The sequence below is a fragment of the Petromyzon marinus genome, chromosome 61, assembly GCF_048934315.1.
Source record: "Petromyzon marinus isolate PM22_M1 ecotype Great Lakes invasive population chromosome 61, UKy_Petmar_22M1.pri1.0, whole genome shotgun sequence".
NCBI classification, from domain to species: Eukaryota; Metazoa; Chordata; class Hyperoartia; order Petromyzontiformes; family Petromyzontidae; genus Petromyzon; species Petromyzon marinus.
The window spans coordinates 1,934,736-1,957,831 of NC_133727.1; the positions used below are offsets into that span (position 1 = coordinate 1,934,736).

The following is a 23,096-nucleotide window of genomic DNA, read 5'->3' on the forward strand; positions in this document are numbered from 1 at the left end:
AGCAATAGTAGTATCATCAGCAGCAGTAGTGTCATCATCATCATCATCAGCAGTAGTAGTTTCATCATCAGCAGCAGTAGCATCATCAGCAGCAGCAGCAGTGTCGTCATCAGCAGCAGTGTCATCATCAGCAGCAGCAATAGTAGTATCATCAGCAGCAATAGTAATATCATCAGCAGCAGTAGTATCATCATCAGCAGTAGCAGTGTCATCATCAGCAGCAGTAGTATCATCATCAGCAGCAGCAGTAGTAGTTTCATTAGCAGCAGTAGTATCATCATCAGCAGCAGCAGTAGTGTCATCATCAGCAGCAGTAGTATCATCATCAGCAGCAGCAGTAGTGTCATCATCAGCAGCAGTGTCATCATCAGCAGTGTCATCATCAGCAGCAGTAGTATCATCATCATCAGCAGTGTCATCATCAGCAGCAGTAGTATCATCATCATCAGCAGCAGTAGTGTCATCATCAGCAGCAGTAGTATCATCATCAGCAGCAGCAGCGTCATCAGCAGTAGTAGTATCATCAGCAGCAGAAGTATCATCATCAGCAGCAGCAGCGTCATCAGCAGTAGTAGTATCATCAACAGCAATAGTATCATCATCAGCAGCAGCAGCAGCGTCATCAGCAGTAGTTGTATCATCAACAGCAATAGTATCATCATCAGCAGCAGCGTCATCAGCAGTAGTAGTATCATCAGCAGCAGTAGTATCATCATCGTCATCATCATCATCAGCAGCCCCATCTGGCTTGAGGCCTCCCCCCCCCCCCCCCCGTGGCCCTGCGGCACAGCGAGTGACTATTAGCGCGTGAGTTCAGATCCTGATTTGGGATTTTGACTCGGCCCATCATCATCATCATCATCATCCCTCTCTCCGGGGCCGATAAAGTGAGCAAAGGAAACACCACTTTGTGGGGACGCCCACAGTGGGTTTATCCTGTGGAGAAGGAAGCGAATTGCTCATTTATTTAGTGACTGATATATTCTATCAAGGTATATCGAGGTTTGCATCAAACTAGAACCCACGTCTAAGATCGAGGGGGTCCGTGCCCATAACACCTGGCCAGCATTGATGCAAGCATCATGCTGCTGATGAGACACTGCATGTCGAAACCGATCCTTGTCCATGAACGTCTGGGTTAGTTCACGAGCACTGATTCAAGCAGAACCTGACTGCTGCTGATGAGACACTGCATGTCGAGGCCGATGAGATGAGTCAAAAGATGCAGACACGCGAAAGACGACTCCTACCGTTGTTGTCTCCCGAAGGGGGGGTGGGGGGGGGGCCCGATTAATGAGTTGGTGGCGGTGTGGATTTACGGCTGTGATTGTACCGGCCAAGGGAATATAAATACGTGGGTGGTTGTGTGGGTAATGGCGCGGATAATTGAACCAACGCAATCTGTATACATATACACACACACACGTGTACACACATATACACACACGTGCATACACACACACACGTGCATACACACACATGCATACACACACATGCATACACGCAAGATAAAGATCCCCCGTATAACCTTAGCAGACTGTAGGGGCAAGTGCTGTTAGCGAGCACCTATGAAGGCCGACACGGCACACGAGGGGGTGGGTGGCCAACACCAGCCCCAGCCGCCTTTGTCTCCCCAGTGGCGATGTTTACTACACACCGCACCAGGTACTCATTTGAGGCCGGGTCGACCGAGGGGATGCCCAGGACCGGTTCAGATAATCGTCACCGGTGTTGGTGGCCGTGAGCGGGAATTGAACCCGGGTCGCCGGGTCTGCAATGCAGCGCAGCGCTAACCGCTGCGCCACCGCTCCTTCGCAGATACACGTGACCACACACACGTGCAACGCGCATGCACCGTGCACGTGGAAACACAACTAGGCTAAGCAGGTGTGTGCCTGGTTAACGCTTGGATTTGAAAGGGGGTGGTGGTGCTTTGGCATCCCAGATGCTCTAGGCTTGAGTTGCAAGGTGATCGTTCGGTATTTGGCAGCACAGCAATGAATCGATGCGATCTGATGTCACCTCCTTCGCCTGGTATGCAGGAGGTCGAGTCTGCCAGGAGACGACTGCTAACTCGCCACCACCATCGCAACAACCAGCGCACCACTACTAACCACCACCACCACCACCACCATCAATTCTAACTAATTCCACTTCCACGATCTTAACAGCTTCCCACCACTACCACTTCCTCACCAACTCACCACTGCCACTCCCCCCTCACCCCACTCAGTATCACCACAACCTACACCTCCTCACCACCACCCACTCCTCACCCCACTCAGCATCACCACAACATACACCTCCTCACCACCACCACTCCCTCCTCACCCCACTCAGCATCACCGCAACCTTCACCTCCTCACCACCACCACCCCATCCTCACCCCACTCAGCATCACAACAACCCCCACCTCATCACCACCACCACCTCATCCTCACCCCACTCAGCATCACCACAACCTCCACCTCCTCACCACAAAACCGCACCTCCGATTAGCACGGTTGGCTCAGTACGGTGAGAAAGAAGTCCAACGTACATACATACAAAGCCACCACCACCACTACCACCACCAACAACAACAATAACACAGTACCACCACGACCATTATCACCACCTCCTCACCCAACTCACCATCTCATCCTCACCACCATCACCGCCGCCACGATGGACGCGTCCATGGAGCGGCGCTCGTACCGGTCCCTGACCAAACCTCGCCGCGCGAGACGTCACCACAACGCAGCCCAGGGCAAAGGACAAGGCCAGGGTCAAGGTCAAGGTCAAAGTCAAGGTCAGGCGCCGGGCCTGTCGGGGTCACTGCTGCTGCACGCGAGCGCCAACGCCGGGGAGAGGCTGGCCGAGCCGCGGGCCCCGCCCAAGTCGTACAGCTCCAGCGAGACGTTGCTCGCCCGGGGCCCCGCAGCGGGGCTACAGCAGGGGCCGAGCGGGGCCCAGCGCGGACCCCCTCCACGGGGCCCCGGCACCACCACGCGGCCCCCCCGCGGAGGGGCCCTCTGGGAGGCGGAGGCCGGGGGACACGCGGTGAGAGGTGAGCGTGGTGGGGTGAGGGTGGGGAGGGTGGTGAGGGTGCTAGAGATGGTCGTGGTGGTGGTGGTGGTGGTGAGGGTGGTGGTGGTGAGGGTGGTGAGGGTGGTGGTGGTGAGGGTGGTGAGGGTGCTAGAGATGGTCGTGGTGGTGAGGGTGGTGGTGGTGAGGGTGGTGAGGGTGGGGAGGGTGGTGAGGGTGGTGAGGGTGCTAGAGATGGTCGTGGTGGTGGTGGTGGTGGTGAGGGTGGTGGTGGTGGTGGTGGTGAGGGTGGTGGTGGTGAGGGTGCTAGAGATGGTCGTGGTGGTGGTGAGGAGGGTGGTGGTGGTGAGGGTGGTGAGGGTGGTGAGGGTGCTAGAGATGGTCGTGGTGGTGGTGGTGGTGGTGGTGGTGAGGGTGGTGGTGGTGGTGAGGGTGGTGGTGAAGGTAGTGAGGGTGGGGAGGGTGGTGAGGGTGGTGAGGGTGCTAGAGATGGTCGTGGTGGTGGTGGTGGTGGTGATGAGGGTGGTGGTGGTGGTGAGGGTGGTGGTGGTGAGGGCGGTGGTGGTGAGGGTGGTGGTGAGGGTGGTGAGGGTGGTGGTGGTGAGGGTGGTGGTGGTGAGGGTGCTAGAGATGGTCGTGGTGGTGGTGGTGATGAGGGTGGTGGTGGTGAGGGTGGTGAGGGTGGTGAGGGTGCTAGAGATGGTCGTGGTGGTGGTGGTGGTGATGAGGGTGGTGGTGATGAGGGTGGTGGTGGTGGTGGTGGTGGTGAGGGTGGTGGTGGTGAGGGTGGTGAGGGTGGTGGTGATGGTGGTGCATCAGCCAGTCATCTCAGTCATCTCAGTCAGTCGACCCATGGCACCTGCTGGGTCTGCCCCCTTGACCTCCTGCCAGCGGGCGTTCGACACTTCACGTGGCCTCAACGTGCACCTAGCCTGGCACAAGCGCCGTGGTGACGTCACCGCCACTTTGTGGGGAATGGCGGTTGCTGTTGTTGGTGCTGGTGAGGATAGTGAGGATTCTAGTGGTGGTGTTGGTGGTGATGGTGGTAGAGATGAGCGTGGTGGTTCTGGTGAGGGTGGTTCTGGTGAGGGTGGTGATGGTGAGGGTGGTTCTGGTGAGGGTGGTTCTGATGAGGGTGGTGATGGTGAGGGTGGTGATGGTGAGGGTGGTTCTGGTGAGGGTGGTTCTGGTGAGGGTGGTGATGGTGAGGGTGGTTCTGGTGAGGGTGGTTCTGGTGAGGGTGGTTCTGGTGAGGGTGGTTCTGGTGAGGGTGGTGATGGTGAGGGTGGGGATGGTGAGGGTGGTTCTGGTGAGGGTGGTTCTGGTGAGGGTGGTGATGGTGAGGGTGGTTCTGGTGAGGGTGGTTCTGGTGAGGGTGGTGATGGTGAGGGTGGTGATGGTGAGGGTGGTGATGGTGAGGGTGGTTCTGGTGAGGGTGGTTCTGGTGAGGGTGGTTCTGGTGAGGGTGGTGATGGTGAGGGTGGTTCTGGTGAGGGTGGTGATGGTGAGAGTGGTTCTGGTGAGGGTGGTGATGGTGAGGGTGGTTCTGGTGAGGGTAGTTCTGGTGAGGGTAGTGATGGTGAGGGTGGTGATGGTGAGGGTGGTTCTGGTGAGGGTGGTGATGGTGTAGTGGTCAGCGCCACGCTGCGCTACGAACCTGGCGACCCGGGTTCGATTTCCGCTCACGGCCAACACCGGTGACGATTATCTTAACCGGTCCTGGGCCTACCCTAGGTCGACTCAGTCTCAAATTAGTACCTGGTGAGATGTGTAGTAAACATCGTCACTAGGGAGACAAAGGCGGCCGGGGTGGTGTTGGCCACCCACCCCTCGTGTGCCGTGCCGGCCTTTACAGGTGCTCGCTAACAGCACTTGCCCCTACAATCTGTTAAGGCTATATGGGGGATCTTTGTGGTTTTTGGTGGTGGTGGTGGTGGTGTTGGTGGTTGTGAGGGCGGTGCTGGTGGGAGTTGAGATACTGGTGGTCGCTTCTGCTGTGAGTGATGATGATGATGAAGCTGTCACTAATTCTGCTGTTGATGATGATGATGATGCCACTACTGATGACAATGCTCCTGATAGTGCTGATGATGCTGGATCGTGGTGGTGGTGGTGGTGGTATTACGAATGCTGCTGTATCTGTGCTACTACTGATGACACTGCTATTGTTGATGCCGCTGCTGGTGATGATGCCGATGACGATGCTTCCAATGCTGCTGCTGCTGCTGTTGCAGGCAGAGATTTCACTCTGAAGGAGATGAGCCGAATGGGGGGCCCAGGGGGCGGCCCCCCATTCCCCGCGGGTAACCGATCCAGCAGTGGCCTGGCGCTGGCTCTCAACAGCGGCGGGGGTACGGCTCCTGTGGGGTCAACGGGGGTCATGGGGGTCATGGGGGTCCTCTCCTCCTCCTCGTTCGCCTCCGGCCTCCTCCTGCCGCGCTCGGCCAGTAAAACTGAAGACGAATATGGAGAGGACGTCGACGACGATGATGACGATGGTGACGATGGTGACGATGGTGACGATGATGACGATGGGAACAATGCTGCTGGTGGGAGACGTCACGATGCTGCTGGTGGTGTTGGTGGTGCCGTGGGTGTCATCGGTGGAGGTCTGGCGGCGGGAGGTTGTGCTGATGATGACGACGACGACGACGACGATGAAGATGATGATGAGGTCGACGACACGGGCAGAAGGTTGGGGGTGCGAGGAGGAAGAATCGTGGACTTGAGCGCGCGGTTCTACGGGGCTGGCGATGGTGGTGGCGGAGGCTGTGGAGGAGGTGGTGGAGGAGGAGGTGGTGGAGGAGGAGGTGGTGGAGGAGGTGGAGGAGGTGGAGGTGTCTCCCGCACTGGTCGTGGGTCGTGTCTGTCGAGCCGAGCCAACTCAACCCTCACGCTCACGGACACGGAGCAAGAGAACAGATCGGAGGGAGAGAGCGGTGAGTTGACCGCTCGCACGCACAAAAGACAAAGGTCCCCCGTATAGCCTCCGACGGACTGTTGGGGCAAGTGCTGTTAGCGAGCAGCATCCTATGAAGGCCGGCACGGTACACGCGGAGGTGGGTCGCCAGCACCACGCTCCGGTCGCCGTTACACACTGCACCAGGTATTTTTTTTAAGGCTGAGTCGACCTAGGGGTGACCCAGGACCTGTTCAAATAATCGTCACTGGTGGTGGCCCTGAGCGTGAATCCAACTCGGGTCGCCGGGGTTCGTAGCGCAGCGCGATAACCACTACACTACCGCTTCCCAAAGACTCTCACACACAGGCAGGCGCGCACACACAGACTCACGCACAGAGATTCAGACACAGACTCACACACAGGCACAGGCTGACACACGGAAACTCACACAAAGACTCACACACAGACACAGACTCACGCACAGAGCGGGAATCGAACTCGGGTCGCCGGGTTCGTAGCACAGCAGCGTAGCGCTAACCGCTGCACCACCGCTCCCCACACACAGAGACCCTTACACACTGATACACACAAAAACACACACAGAGACCCTCACACTCACACAGGCGCTCCGTACAGTCCTCCTTGCTTTGAGCCCGCAGTTCCCTACTACTCATCCCGTGAGAGGCGGCACGCGCACGGATTAGAGATGAGAGCGGGAGACGAGCGGGGAGAGATTGGGTGGAGGGGAAGGAGAGGGGAGGGAGAGAGAAGGGGGCGGTGCTGTCCGTGGTGCTGAATTCACGAGACAGCAGGAGATACGAGCTGGGGATGGAGAGAGAGGGGGAGAGAGGAGAGCGGGGGAGAGAGGGAAGAGAGATGGAGGAGAGGGGGGGGGGGGCAGGAGAAGGATGTGGGAAGGAGGGAAGGAGGGGGAGAGACGAAAAGAGATGGGGAGGAGTGAGAGGGATTGCATGGAGGGAGTGTAAGGGTTTGACGGCGGAAAGAGAGAGACGAGGTGGAGAGAGAAGGGAGACTGAGAGGGAGGGATTGGAAGATGGAAGGGGAAATGGGGAGATGAGAGAGGAGGCGGTGGTGGGGAGAGGCGGGGAGAAAATTGAGTCGGCGAGGGAGGGAGGGGAGGGGAGGGAGGGAGGGAGGGAGGGGAGGGGCGGAGCGGGGAGGGAGGGAGGGAAGGAGGGAGGGGAGGGGAGGGAGGGAGGGAGGGAGGGAAGGGGAGAGGCCGGGGGAAGGGGGGGGATGTGGAGCAGAGAGTTCGAAGCAGAGGTGTGGGGAGCAGTGATGGTGAGGGGAGAGTAGCAGAGAGGGGCGCCACTGGCCGAGCAGCCGTCCACCAGCTGTAACTCTGCTGATGTTGTCTGGTGGAGAGTGGGGGGGGGGAGGCGGTGAGGGAGTGGGGAGGGAGCTGGGGGTCAGGGGGCGTGGTCTGGGTGCTGACGAATGGACAGGGGACGGCGTCTTCGAGGTGCGGTGGTGGGAGGGTCGTAGGAGACAGACGGGTTAGGGATGGGAGGTGAAGGGTGAGAGGGGTGAGAGGGGGAGGCTGAGAGGTGAGAGCGGGATGGGGTAACAGGGGAGGGTTGGAGGGGAGAGGTGGAGGAGTAAGAGAGGAGCGGTGAGAGGGGGAGGGTGGAGGGATGAGAGAGGGGGAGGGGAGGGGTTAGAGGGGAGGGGTGAGAGGGGTGAGAGAGGGGGAGGGGTGAGAGGGGAGCGGGTGTGTATTTATGTGTGTTCATCTCACCTGCACAACCACCACGAGTCACGTGTTCTCACCTGGCGCAGGTGTTCGTGTGCGGCGATGCTCGTGCTTAAATCGTTCCTGTGATTAAAGTGTTCTGATCATCATCAGCATTAGCATCAGCAGCAGGATCATCATCATCATCATCAGCAGCAGCAGCGGTAGTAAGTAGTACAGTATCGTCATCAGTAGTCCGGTAGTAACATTGGCATCAGTAGAATCAGCAACAGACGCAGCATCATTAGCATCAGCATAATTACGAGTAGTTGGATATCCTCATCATCATCATCATCAGCAGCAGTATCATTCTACGCAGCAGCAAGAAGAATCAGTGTTATCATCAGAAGCAGCAGCAGTATCTTTATCATCAGCAGCAGAATCAGTGTTATCATTATCATCAGCAGCAGCAGGATTAGAATCCACAACAGTATCAGCGGTTGCGTAATCATCGGCATCAACGGTAGCATCAGCAGCATCAGGAGCATGATCATCGTTGGCACCACGATCAGCGTCATCACCATCATTATCGCCATCATCAGTAGTAACATCACCATTGGTATCCCCTTCAACAGGAAGCATCAGCATCATCATAGTCAATATCCAATCTAATTTAAAATATTTCCATAGGGGGCCATCACTCAAAGCGCTTGGCATGATTTGTAAAAGCGACGATACAGAATGGAATGACGTCGTGGGGCAGGGGCGAGTGCGAGCTGGTACTGAGGAATGAGTGACAGCAGCGATCGAGGGGTACTCGGGAGATCACGCAAGGGCTACAGGGGAGGGACGGGAAGAAGTGGAGGGGTGAGGGCAGTGTTGAGTCTATGGGCAGTGTTGAGTCTATGGGCAGTGTTGAGTCTACGGGCAGTGTTGAGTCTATAGGGCAGTGTGGAGTCTATGGGGCAGTGTGGAGTCTATGGGGCAGTGTGGAGTCTATGGGGCAGTGTGGAGTCTATAGGCGGTGTTGAGTCTATGGGCGGTGTTGAGTCTATGGGCGGTGTTGAGTCTATGGGCAGTGTTGAGTCTACGGGCAGTGTTGATTCTACGGGCAGTGTTGAGTCTACGGGCAGTGTTGAGTCTATGGGTAGTGTTGAGTCTATGGGCAGTGTTGAGTCTATGGGTAGCAGTGTTGAGTCTACGGGCAGTGTTGAGTCAATGGGTAGTGTGGAGTTTATGGGGCAGTGTGGAGTCTATGGGCAGTGTTGAGTCTGTGGGCAGTGTTGAGTCTGTGGGCAGTGTTGAGTCTAAAGGCATTGTTGAGTCTATGGGCAGTGTTGAGTCTATGGGCAGTGTTGAGTCTATGGGCAGTGTTGAGTTTATGGGCAGTGTGGAGTCTACAGGCAGTGTTGAGTCTGTGGGCAGTGTTGAGTCTATGGGCAGTGTTGAGTCTATGGGTAGTGTTGAGTCTATGGGCAGTGTTGAGTCTACGGGTGGTATTGCATCTATGGGTAGTGTTGAGTCTATAGGGCAGTGTGGAGTCTATGGGCAGTGTTGAGTCTATGGGTAGTGTTGAGTCTTTGGGCAGTGTTGAGTCTATGGGCAGTGCTGAGTCTATGGGCAGTGCTGAGTCTACAGTGCAGTGTTGAGTCTATGGGCAGTGTCGAGTCTATGGGGCAGTGTGGAATCTTTGGATAGTTTTCACAACCATCACTTTACCCTACATTGCGGGGATCACAGAAACAATTTCCAAAATCTTGAATAAACACAAGATCCAGGTCCGATTCAACACATTACATACAATCTGTGATCTGGTTCCGTCTGTAAAATATGTGATTCCGGACATACAGTACCCTGGCGTCTACAAACTAAGTTGCCTCTGTGGTAGTAGTTACATTGGAGAAACCAAACGACATGTCTCGGACCGCATTCGTGAACACAAAGCAGACCTAAAACACGGTAGGACCAACACCTCCGCCGTGGCAGATCACTGTTATAATTCAGTAGGCTCACATGACATTGACTTCTCCAAGACAGAGGTTCTTTGCAAGCCATCTGGCTACCATGAGAGATTCATTCATGAGGCTATCCACATATACAAACACGGAGACAATTTCAACCGAGAAGATGGATTCCGGCTTACCAATCATTGGAAGGATTTGATAAACCATTTCGGGTCTTAATTGATTGTTTACGCTTACGGTGGCTTTAAGACCGCATCCATTATTTCCGCCTCCCCCCTCATCTTTTCCGAACATAGATGGACTCGTCCATCTGAATAACTGCCAAATCGCTCTCCGTGGTGCTAACGTTAAAAAAACGCCACTTTTTTCAAATTTTCTTGCTGTGGTTTTCACACCTGATGATGATTGCTTGTGTTGCAGTCGAAATGTCGTTATAATTTTATTCTTTTATATTTTTATTATTTTATTGTTTCCCTTCTACGTGACTTTACCGAAAGAACCAAGAATATCTATGGGGCAGTGTTGAGTCTATGGGCAGTGTTGAGTCTATGGGCAGTGTTGAGTCTATGGGCAGTGTTGAGTCTATGGGTAGTGTTGAGTCTATGGGCAGTGTTGAGTCTATGGGCAGTGTTGAGTCTATGGGCAGTGTTGAGTCTATGGGCAGTGTTGAGTCTATGGGTAGTGTTGAGTCTATGGGCAGTGTTGAGTCTATGGGCAGTGTTGAGTCTATGGGCAGTGTTGAGTCTATGGGCAGTGTTGAGTCTTTGGGCAGTGTTGAGTCTATGGGCAGTGCTGAGTCTATGGGCAGTGCTGAGTCTACAGTGCAGTGTTGAGTCTATGGGCAGTGTCGAGTCTATGGGGCAGTGTGGAATCTTTGGATAGTTTTCAAAACCATCACTTTACCCTACGTTGCGGGGATCACAGAAAAAATCTCCAAAATCTTGAATAAACACAAGATCCAGGTCCGATTCAACACATTACATAAAATCTGTGATCTGGTTCCGTCTGTAAAATATGTGATTCCGGACATACAGTACCCTGGCGTCTACAAACTAAGTTGCCTCTGTGGTAGTAGTTACATTGGAGAAACCAAACGACATGTCTCGGACCGCATTCGTGAACACAAAGCAGACCTAAAACACGGTAGGACCAACACCTCGGCCGTGGCAGATCACTGTTATAATTCAGTAGGCTCACATGACATTGACTTCTCCAAGACAGAGGTTCTTTGCAAGCCATCTGGCTACCATGAGAGATTCATTTATGAGGCTATCCACATATACAAACACAGAGACAATTTCAACCGAGAAGATGGATTCCGGCTTACCAATCATTGGAATGATTTGATAAACCATTTCGGGTCTTAATTGATTGTTTACGCTTAAGGTGGCTTTCAGACCTCATTAATTATTTCCTCCCCCCTCCTCGTTTCCAAACATAGATGGACTCGTCCATCTGAACAAACTGTCAAATCGCTCTCCGTGGTGGTAACGTTAAAAAAACGCCACTTTTTTCAAATTTTCTTGCTGTAGTTTTCACACCTGATGATGATTGCTTGTGTTGTAGTCGAGACGTCGTGATAATTTTATTGTTTTATATTTTTGTTATTTTATTGTTTCCCTTCTGCGTGACTTTACCGAGAGAACCAAGAATATCGATGGATAGTGTTGCGTCTATGGGCAGTGGTGAATCTATGGGCAGTGTTGAGTCTATGGGCAGTGTTGAGTCTACGGGCAGTGTTGAGTCTTTGGGAGTTGGATAGTCTATTGGTAGTGTTGAGTCTATGGGCAGTGTTGAGTCTATGGATAGTATTGAGTCTACGGGCAGTGTTGATTCTATGTGTAGTGTTGAGTCTATGGGCAGTGTTGAGTCTATGGGGCAGTGTTGAGTCTATGGTGCAGTGTTGGGGTACGAATGGGGAGGAGATGCGGCTGCGATTTGGTTTGTATTTAGGGCATCACGATATGGTGTGAGAGGGAGTGGAGGGTGCGAGTTAAGAGGAAGGGAATGGGCGATAGAGAAGAGGCGAGGCTACAATCGAGTCACGGAACGATGTTAAGGAGGGGAACTGCTCAAAATCCAGGGGACGTCGATTCCAGCAGCAGCGTCATCTCGTAGAGGTCGACATTAACAGTGCAGGTCCGGTGGATAGACCGCATCCCACCATGCGAATGTGGAATGCCCAGCGGCGAGCCTAGTCGAGTCTTTGCCTGCTGTGCGCTTGCTGCTGCTGAGCCACCGCGTGCGCTGGCCGGCTGCATGGTCGCTACGGTTACGGTTGCCACTGGTTACCGTTGCCCTGGTTAGGGTTGCCATGCAGACGGCTACAGTGAGAGCTTGATGGACCACGTGTTCTGCTTCATGTGCTGTTGCTCTCTCTCTCTCTCTCGTTCTCTCTCTCTCTCGCTCTCCCTCCCTCTCCCTCGCCATGCAATCTCTATTTACCTCTCTGCCCGTGCTCTTTCTGTAATTCCCTGGGTGTGTGTGCATACACGTGTGTGTGTGTGTGTGTGCAATTATCTGTGTAAGTGTGTATGTACGTGATGTGTGGCTCTTGGCCCTAGCAATCTGTTAGGGCTACACAGGGGTATATTGTTCTTTATGTGTGGAGAACACCAGTGGTGAGTATTATCTGAAACCAGTCCTGGGGCCTCCTCCTAGATCGACTCAGCCTCAAATGCGTACCAGCTGGTGCGGTATGTAAACATAGCCACTGGGGAGACAAAGGCGATCGGGCGTTATGCTGGGCACCCACCCCCTCGTGCACTCGTTAGCGCCCCACCTGCTACCACCCTTAAGGGACAAAGTGGTGATCTCATTTCCGACCCCCCAGGGACAGGTCAAACATTATCACGGGGCAAGGTGGGATTGACCTTGCTGGGGCTGCTGTGTCTCAAATATTGGAGGAAGTAGCCACCTCCTCCACACCCCCCCCCCCTCCCCTGTGAGTGGCTGGCTGATGTGCCATCTGTTGAGGAAGTGAGCCGAGTGATCCAGAGTCTATGACCAGTGAAAGCGCCGGGTAGAGATGACCTCTCAAGTGAAGTGCTGAGAGAGGGTGGCGGTTGTGTGCACACTGCCCGGTGTGACATCATTATAATTGGCTGGTCCACAGAACCAGGCATACTCCGGATCACTCGAGCGGAATTTTCTTTTCATCAGCTGCGCGAGGCTGCGTAGAAGCTACCTGGTCCGCTGCTCCACGCGAAGAGCAGGGTTTTCTCGGCCACAGCGATGCCGCCTCTATGCTTGCGAAACGCCGAGACACATTAAAAGAAGGGACATCTACGTCGGCTTGAAACATTCAGCTGGCCTGACGACGATCCATCCTGGATTTAACCAGCATGGATTGTGTGAGTAGCTCACAGATCCTTCAGAAAATCTGGCCACATTCCCATCAGCGAGCTCCTCCAACAGGCGAGGCAAGGAGCCCTCTAAAGAGGAGCTCAAAGTGGCAAATAACGACGCTGATAACAACGGACGGAGCGTCGGGCGGTTAAAGCGCAACATGTTGACACAGCAGCTCCATATGCCGGTTGTCACAGTCAGTCAAGCCTCGGCACCTGGGTCCGTCACGCGGCGTCGTGCCAAAAGCGAGCCGTCGACACTTCACGTGGCCTCAGGGTGCACCTAGCCGGGCACAAGCGCCGAGGCGGCGGCGCCTGTTGTTGTTGTGTAATTCCCTATTTATTTGTGTCTGTAGCGTTTGTGTGTGTGCAAATGTCTGTGTGTGTGTGTGTGGGGAGCGTTAGTGTAGCAGTTAGCGCTACGCTGCGCTACGAACCTCGATAGCCACTCACGGCCAATACCGGTGACGATTATCTGAACCGGTCCTGGGCCTCCCCTTGGTCGATTCAGCCCCAAGTGAGTACCTGATGAGGTGTGTAAACATCGCCACTGGGGAGACAAAGGCGGTCGGGCGTGGTGCTGGACACCCACCCCCTCGTGTACCGTGCCGGCCGTCATAGGTACTCGCAAACAGCCCTTGCCCCAGCAGTCTGTTAAGGCTACACGGGGAATTAATCTTCGTATTTGTAATGATCTATATCCGCATGTGTATGTATTTCTCTGTGTGTGTGTGCGCGATAATCTCTCTTCATCTGTTGCATGCATCTCTCTCTCCCTCTCTCCCCTCCCCCAACTCCACATTCCCCCCCCCCCCACTCCAATCCCACACCTCTCGTGAATTCAGCACCACGGACAGCACCCCCCTCTCCCCCGCCGATCCCTCCACCCCCCTCCTCCTCCCCTCTCTCTCCCTTTGCCCTCCCCCCCACCCACGCGTCTCTCGTGACTTCAGCACCGCGGACAGCACCGCACCCCTCCCTCTCTTTCCCGATCCCTCTCTGACGTCCGCACTTAATTCCACGCAGGGGGTCATGGCGAGGGTAGGGTGGTGGGGGGGGATGCGATCCACGTGACCCACGGGGGGTGGGGGTGGGGGTAATGATTGAGCCCCACGTGATGGATTTGACTCGTTGAGTGATTGGTTAATTGGTTGATGTGAGTGTTTGATTCATTCATTATTGTTATTATAATAGTTGATTGGATAATTGGGATGCAGGGCGACCGCTTGATTTATTGCAGGATTGGTGCATTATTTACAGATCTACGCATTTATTATGAGGACAAATTAATGATTGAATGGCTGGCTAAGCGACGAATTGGTTGACTACCTGGTTAATTGGTAGCCACCGTGACTGTTTGATCCTTCTTCAGAGCACACACACACAGAGGCCAGAGAGACGGAGTGATGAATCGACAGCTCCCATCATAGAAAGCGATGAATCTGGCGATGCATGAAATCGTTAAGAGCCTGCACTGTTCACCACCATATATACATTGATTTATACCAGCGTTTCATCGACCGAAGTATTGATCGACTCATTGACCGACGGACTTCCTGATTGATCAAAATGACTGGTTATTTAACCGCCTGCCTGGTCAGCAAAGTAATTAATTAATTACGTGACTACTTAAATCATTACTATGTTAATGGGCTGGTACATTGCTCGGCTGATTGATGGAATGACTAACCTACTAGCTAAATTATTAGCCGACTTGAATGGCTGACTATTGATTAATTAACGGACTGATTGACTACTTGAGTCAAAGCCTAACTCCGTGATTAGTTGACTGACTTGCCAACTGAGACGCTCTGGAAAGTAATACTTGTGATCCCAAACTTGTGTCAATCAAAAAAAACATCGATACAAATCTGATCTCACACACACACCTACCGGACGATAAGACGCACCTCAATTAAATTACATGAATCTGATCTCACAAACACACACACACTCACCTACTTTATTATAAGACGCACCTAAATCAAGTTACACGAATCTGATCTCACACACACACACACTCACCGACTGGATTATAAGACGCACCTCAATAAAATTAAATTAATCTGAGCTCACAAACACACACACTCTCACCTACTTGATTATAAGACGCACCTCAATAAAGTTACACAAATCTGATCTCACACACACACACTCACCGACTGGATTATAAGACGCACCTCAATAAAATTAAATTAATCTGAGCTCACAAACACACACACTCTCACCTACTTGATTATAAGACGCACCTCAATAAAGTTACACAAATCTGATCTCACACACACTCACCGACTGGATTATAAGACGCACCTCAATAAAATTAAATTAATCTGAGCTCACAAACACACACACTCTCACCTACTTGATTATAAGACGCACCTCAATAAAGTTACACAAATCTGATCTCACACACACTCACCGACTGGATTATAAGACGCACCTCAATAAAATAAAATTAATCTGAGCTCACAAACACACACACTCTCACCTACTTGATTATAAGACGCACCTCAATAAAGTTACACAAATCTGATCTCACACACACACACTCACCGACTGGATTATAAGACGCACCTCAATAAAATTAAATTAATCTGAGCTCACAAACACACACACTCTCACCTACTTGATTATAAGACGCACCTCAATAAAGTTACACAAATCTGATCTCACACACACTCACCGACTGGATTATAAGACGCACCTCAATAAAATTAAATTAATCTGAGCTCACAAACACACACACTCTCACCTACTTGATTATAAGACGCACCTCAATAAAGTTACACAAATCTGATCTCACACACACTCACCGACTGGATTATAAGACGCACCTCAATAAAATAAAATTAATCTGAGCTCACAAACACACACACTCTCACCTACTTGATTATAAGACGCACCTCAATAAAGTTACACAAATCTGATCTCACACACACTCACCGACTGGATTATAAGACGCACCTCAATAAAATAAAATTAATCTGAGCTCACAAACACACACACTCTCACCTACTTGATTATAAGACGCACCTCAATAAAGTTACACAAATCTGATCTCACACACACTCACCGACTGGATTATAAGACGCACCTCAATAAAATTAAATTAATCTGAGCTCACAAACACACACACTCTCACCTACTTGATTAATAGACGCACCTCAAAGTTACACGAATCTGATCTCACACACACACTCACCGACTCGATTATAAGACGCACCTCAATAAAGTTACACGAATCTGATCTCACACACACACTCACCGACTCGATTATAAGACGCACCTCAATAAAGTTACACAAATCTGATCTCACACACACACTCACCTACTTGATTATAAGACGCACCTCAAAAAAATTAAATTAATCTGATATCACACACACACACTCACCGACTGGATTATAAGACGCACCTCAATAAAGTTACACAAATCTGATCTCACAAACACACACACCTACTTGATTAAAAGACGCACCTCAATAAAGTTACACACATCTGATCTCACACACACACACTCACCTACTTGATTATAAGACGCACTGCCAACTCACGCAAATCGAGCCCGAGGGGGCCCGAGTGAAGTTCGCCCCGCAGTGCCGCAGGACGCACGGCGGTCTTGGATCACCCCGCGCGCCTCTCTAAGACTCGCGCGGCCCCTCTCGGCGTGTGTGGGACAGGGGCGGGGGGCGGGGGGAGGCGAGTGTGGGCATCACAGCAATTAGGCGCGGTGATGGAGCGGGTGTAGTGGTGTGTGTGTGTGTGGGGGGGGGCTCTCTCTAACGGGCGCCCCCTAATTAATTCAGCTGCACCGCCACGTGACGCGGGTTATGGAATGATTATTAATGTGGCAATTAGGGCGAGCGGGGTGGGGTGGGAGTGGGGGGAGGACGGGGATGTGTTGGGTGGGGGGGGATCCACCCCGTGGTCTCTTCCTCCTCCTGGAGACTCCCTGCTGGAGGGGGTGGGTAGTGGAGGGGGGGTAGTGGAGGGGGGTAGTGGAGAGGGGTAGTGGAGGGGGGTAGTGGAGGGGGGGTAGTGGAGGGGGGGTAGTGGAGGGGGTAGTGGAGGGGGGTAGTGGAGGGGGGTAGTGGAGGGGGGTAGTGGAGGGGGGGTAGTGGAGGGGGGGTAGTGGAGGGGGGGTAGTGGAGGGGGGTAGTGGAGGGGGGTAGTGGAGGGGGGTAGTGGAGGGGGGGTAGTGGAGGGGGGGTAGTGGAGGGGGTAGTGGAGGGGGGTAGTGGAGGGGGGGGTAGTGGAGGGGGGGTAGTGGAGGGGAGTAGTGGAGGGGGGGTAGTGGAGGGGGGGGGTAGTGGACGGGAGGGTAGTGGAGGGGGGTAGTGGAGGGGGGGTAGTGGAGGGGGGTAGTGGGGGGGCGGTGGAGGGGGGTAGTGGAGGGGGGGTAGTGGAGGGGGGTAGTGGAGGGGGGTAGTGGAGGGGGTAGTGGAGGGGGTAGTGGAGGGGGGTAGTGGGGGGGCGGTGGAGGGGGGTAGTGGAGGGGGGGTAGTGGAGGGGGGTAGTGGAGGGGGGGTAGTGGAGGGGGGGTAGTGGAGGGGGGGGTCAATGAGTGGGTGGTTGAGCCGCCCTTGACTTACAGCTCACAAGAGAGTGGGGAGAGAGGGGGAGAAAGAGGAGGGGGGGGGAGTAGGGGGAGAGAGGGGAGAGGGCAGTGGAGGAGAGAGAGGAGGGCGGGAGTAGGGAGGGGGGAGTAGGGAGTAGGAAGAGGGGGAGCAGGAGGGGGGGGAGTAGGAATGGGGGGAGGGGAGTAGGGAGGGGGGGGAGTAGGGAGGGGGGGAGTAGGGGGAGAGAGGGGAGGGTGGGAGTAGGGTGGGGGGAGTAGGGAGGGGGGGAGGGGAGTAGGGAGGGGGGGGGGAGTAGGAAGGGGGGAGTAGGGAGGGGGGGGGAGTAGGGAAAGCGGGGAGAGAGGAAGAGGGAGAGGAGTGGGAAGGGCAGGGAGATGGAGACGCAGGGAGGGGGGAGAAGGGAGATGGAAGGAGGGAGTCGGGGAGGGGAGGAGGGAGGTGGGGAGAGTGTAGAGAGGGAGGGAGATGCAAGGGGGGGGAAGGGCGAGGAGGAAGGTGGAGGGAGATGCAGGGGGGAGGGGAGGGAGGAGGATGCGGGGCGGGGGGGAGGGAGAGTCGCAGGCTGCACGCTCATCTCTCATCGGTATGCGGCGCGAGCTCCACCCTCGGTCGCCCCGCCACAATAAGAGTCCCCATCCACTCCTCCCGCATCCTTCTCCACCCCTTCCCTCCAGGCTGTAATGGTATGATGCTCCTGATGAGGAGAATGATGAGGGTGGGATGCTCCTGATGAGGAGAATGATGAGGGTGGGCTATGATGCTCCTGATGAGGAGAATGATGAGGGTGGGCTATGATGCTCCTGATGAGGAGAATGATGAGGGTGGGCTATGATGCTCCTCATGAGGAGAATGATGAGGGTGGGCTATGATGCTACTGATGAGGAGAATGATGCGGGTGGGATATGATGATCCTGATGATGAGAATGATACGAGTGGGCTATGATGCTCCTGATGAGGAGAATGATGCGGGTGGGATATGATGATCCTGATGAGGAGAATTATGCGAGTGGGCTATGATGCTCCTGATGAGGAGAATGGTACGGGTGGGTTATGATGCTCCTGATGTGGAGAATGATGCGAGTGGGCTATGATGATCCTGATGATGAGAATGATGAGGGTGGGCTATGATGATCCTGATGAGGAGAATGATGCGAGTGGGCTATGATGCTCCTGATGATGAGAATGATGAGGGTGGGCTATGATGCTCCTGATGATGAGAATGATGCGAGTGGGCTATGATGCTCCTGATGATGAGAATGATGAGGGTGGGCTATGATGCTCCTGATGATGAGAATGATGCGAGTGGGCTATGATGCTCCTGATGATGAGAATGATGCGAGTGGGCTATGATGCTACTGATGATGAGAATGATGAGGGTGGGCTATCATGCTCCTGATGAGGAGAATTATGCGAGTTGGCTATGATGATCCTGATGAGGAGAATGATGCGAGTGGGTTATGATGCTCCTGATGTGGAGAATGACGCGAGTGGGCTATGATGCTCCTGATGATGAGAATGATGGGAGTGGGCTATGATGCTCCTGATGAGGAGAATGATGAGGGTGGGCTATGATGCTCCTGATGATGAGAATGATGAGGGTGGGCTATGATGACCCTGATGAGGAGAATGATGCGAGTGGGCTATGATGCTCCTGATGATGAGAATGATGAGGGTGGGCTATGATGCTCCTGGTGAGGAGAATGATGAGGGTGGGCTATGATGCGCCTGATGATGACAATGCTGCTGCTGCTTATATAAATACCTCCGCTTTGCTGCTAATGCTGCTCATGGCTGTGCTGCTGCTGGTGATGATGATGAATGATGATGGTGGTGGTGACTGTGATGATGGTGGTTGTGATGATGGTGGCTGTGATGATGATGATGCCCGTGATGATGGTGGTGGTGGCTGTGATGGTGCTGGTGATGATAATGGTGGTGGTGGTGGCTGTGATGATGGTGGTTGTGATAATGATGATGGTGGTGGTGGCTGATGATGGGGGTTGTGATGATGGTGGTTGTGATGATGGTGGTGGCGGCTGTGATGCCGCTGGTGATGATGATGATGAATTCGTGTTAGGGGCAGGGTTAGAGTTCGTGTTAGGGGTGGGGTTAGAGTTCATGTTAGGGGCAGGGTTAGAGTTCGTGTTAGGGGCGGGGTTAGAGTTCGTGTTAGGGGTGGGGTTAGAGTTCGTGTTAGGGGCAGGGTTAGAGTTCATGTTAGGGGTGGGGTTAGAGTTCATGTTAGGGGTAGGGTTAGAGTTCGTGTTAGGGGCGGGGTTAGAGTTCGTGTTAGGGGCGGGGTTAGAGTTCGTGTTAGGGATGGGGTTAGAGTTTGTGTTAGGGGCGGGGTTAGAGTTCGTGTGAGGGGCGGGGTTAGAGTTCGTGTTAGGGATGGGGTTAGAGTTCGTGTTAGGGGTAGGGTTAGAGTTCGTGTTAGGGGCGGGGTTAGAGTTCGTGTTAGGGGCGGGGTTAGAGTTCGTGTTAGGGGCGGGGTTAGAGTTCGTGTGAGGGGCGGGGTTAGAGTTCGTGTTAGGGATGGGGTTAGAGTTCGTGTTAGGGATGGGGTTAGAGTTCGTGTTAGGAGTGGGGTTAGAGTTCGTGTTAGGGATGGGGTTAGAGTTCGTGTTAGGGGTGGGGTTAGAGTTCGTGTCAGGGATGGGGTTAGAGTTCGTGTTAGGGGCGGGGTTAGAGTTTGTGTGATGAGCGGGGTTAGAGTTCGTGTTAGGGATGGGGTTAGAGTTCGTGTTAGGGATGGGGTTAGAGTTCGTGTTAGGGGTGGGGTTAGATTTCGTGTTAGGGATGGGGTTAGAGTTCGTGTTAGGGGCGGGGTTAGAGTTTGTGTGATGGGCGGGGTGAGAGTTCGGGTTAGGGATGGGGTTAGAGTTCGTGTTAGCGGCGGGGTTAGAGTTTGTGTTAGGCGTAGGGTTAGAGTTCGTGTTAGGGGTGGGGTTAGAGTTCGTGTTGGGGCTGGGGTTAGAGGTCGTGTTAGGGGTGGGGTTAGAGTTCATGTTAGGGATGGGGTTAGAGTTCGTGTTAAGGGTGGGGTTAGAGTTCGTGTTGGGGGCGGGGTTAGAGTTCGTGTTAGGGGTGGGGTTAGAGTTCGTGTTAGGGGTGGGGTTAGAGTTCGTGTTAGGGGCGGGGTTAGAGTTCGTGTTAGGGGTGGGGTTAGAGTTCGTGTTAGGGGCGGGGTTAGAGTTCGTGTTAGGGGTAGGGTTAGAGTTCGTGTTAGGGGCGGGGTTAGAGTTCGTGTTAGGGGTGGGGTTAGAGTTCATGTTAGGGATGGGGTTAGAGTTCGTGTTAAGGGTGGGGTTAGAGTTCGTGTTGGGGGCGGGGTTAGAGTTCGTGTTAGGGGTGGGGTTAGAGTTCGTGTTAGGGGTGGGGTTAGAGTTCGTGTTAGGGGTGGGGTTAGAGTTCGTGTTAGGGGCGGGGTTAGAGTTCGTGTTAGGGGTGGGGTTAGAGTTCGTGTTAGGAGCGGGGTTAGAGTTCGTGTTAGGGGCGGGGTTAGAGTTCGTGTTAGGGGTGGGGTTAGAGTTCGTGTTAGGGGCGGGGTTAGAGTTCGTGTTAGGGGTGGGGTTAGAGTTCGTGTTAGGGGCGGGGTTAGAGTTCGTGTTCGGAGTAGGGGTTAAAGTTCGTGTTAGGGGCGGGGTTAGAGTTCGTGTTAGGAGCGGGGTTAGAGTTCGTGTTAGGGGCAGGGTTAGAGTTCGTGTATCGTCGTCGACATCGTCATCATCGTCGTCGTCATTGTCGTCATCCTCGTCGTCGTCATCATCATCGTCGTCACCGTCGTCATCATCATCACCGTCGTCATCATCATCGTCATCATCGTCGTCATCGTCATCATTGTCGTCATCGTCGTCATCATCGTCATCATCGTCGTCGTTGTCATCACGACCCTCTCGTGTTTTTGTTTACTCTCCCTGATGCCAATTAATTCGCGCGACGCCTTAGCGGTGTAAATTGTTTCTTTTCCGAGCAAGGTTCCCTAATTAATTGCAAGGCAGTAATTAGTGCTGTTAATTAGTGTCCGTGAGAAATGCGAGGGCGGTACAGATGTCTTGCCCGGGACAGGCAGACACACCCACAGATTTGATTCGAAGCTTTCGTGACTACAGGAATTACTCTTTGTTTTCTTCGGTACAGTCACGTTTAAATGAGAAATAATAAAATAACATAATAGCGTACGACGTTTCGGTTGCAACACAAGCAGCCATCATCAGGTACAGAAGAGCTAGATTTACGAGAGAGGGGAAACACATAACCCCAGATGTATATACAGACACCCAAGTAGGGGGAACTAACACAGATACAACAGGGGACACAGAGAGAGAATCACACCAAACAGACTGGGTTTAGCAAAATTTGGAAACCATATAAAGCAACACAGACGGTCGGTCAAAACACAATTAACGCATAGTCTGGTTGATCACGTTATTTAAAAGATTGCTAAATTGCAAGTTAAGCATGAAATTTAAAATACAGACCGCACACACACACACATAGACATCCAAGTAGAGCGAACCAGCATAGAGACAAGCACACAGTGAAGTCGCCTTAAATAGGCAGAGAAGGTAAGGCTGAGAGACAATGGGACAAAATTAGCATGAGCTATGCATGGAGCAAAGGGGGGCGCAGTAGCACACACTCGGAAACACCAAGGCCCACACACAGGCAGAGACAGCACAGAGACACAAATCCAAGCCAAGACACCAAGGCAGACACACAAGCAGAGACAACACAAAGACACAGACCTCATACCTCCCCGTAGAGGTGGTTCAGATTTGATTCGAAGCTTTCGTGACTGCAGGAATTACTCTTTGGTTTCTTCGGTAAAGTCACGTGTAAATAAGAAATAATAAAATAACATAATAGCATACGACGTTTCGGTTGCAACACAAGCAGCCATCATCAGGTACAGAAGAGCTAAATTTACGAGAGAGAGGAAACACATAACCCCAGATACAAAGACAAAGATCCCCCGTGTAGCCTGTAACAGATTGTCGGGGCAAGTGCTGTTAGCGAGTAGCAGCACCTGTGAAGGCCGGCACCGCACACGAGGGGGTGGGTGGCCAGCACCACGCCCGGCCGCCTTTGTCTCCCCAGTGGCGATGTTAACTACGCATCGCACCAGCGGGAATCGAACTCCAGGTTCCCATAGATACACACACACGCAAATACAAAGATACCCCGTGTAGCCTCGACATGCTTTTGGGGCAAGTGCTGTTTAGCGACCAAGCACCTCAGAAGGGCGGCTAGTAGCATCTGTTAAGGTTAGCACCACGCCTGGCCGCCTTTGTCTCCCCCTAGTGACGATGTGGACGACACATCACGGCAGGAAGTCATTTGAGGCTGAGCCGACCTAGGGAAGGCCCAGGTCAGGTGCAGATAAAAGTCGCTGGTGGTGGCTGTACGTGGGAATTGAACCCTGGTCAGCGGGGTTTTGTTGCACAGCGCGCTAACCGCTGCGCCACCGCTCCCCCACCCACAGGAAGACACAAAGATCACCCGTATAGCCTTCACAGACTGCAGGCGCAAGCCAGACGCGCGGCCGCTTTTGTCTCTCCCCTCCCCCTCCCGCCACACACCA

At 53.3% G+C, this 23,096-nt stretch overlaps 1 protein-coding gene across 1 annotated transcript in view; it reads left to right on the plus strand.

The window, feature by feature from the left end:
• Positions 1-23,096, plus strand: part of LOC116955695 (uncharacterized) — a 97,256-nt gene that overhangs the window by 20,608 nt on the left and 53,552 nt on the right. The window contains exons 2-3 of the mRNA XM_076053383.1: positions 2,043-3,049; positions 5,262-5,966. Of these exons, the coding sequence (XP_075909498.1) occupies positions 2,668-3,049; positions 5,262-5,966 (1,087 nt within the window). The 5' untranslated portion in view covers positions 2,043-2,667. The remainder of the gene's footprint in view (positions 1-2,042; positions 3,050-5,261; positions 5,967-23,096) is intronic.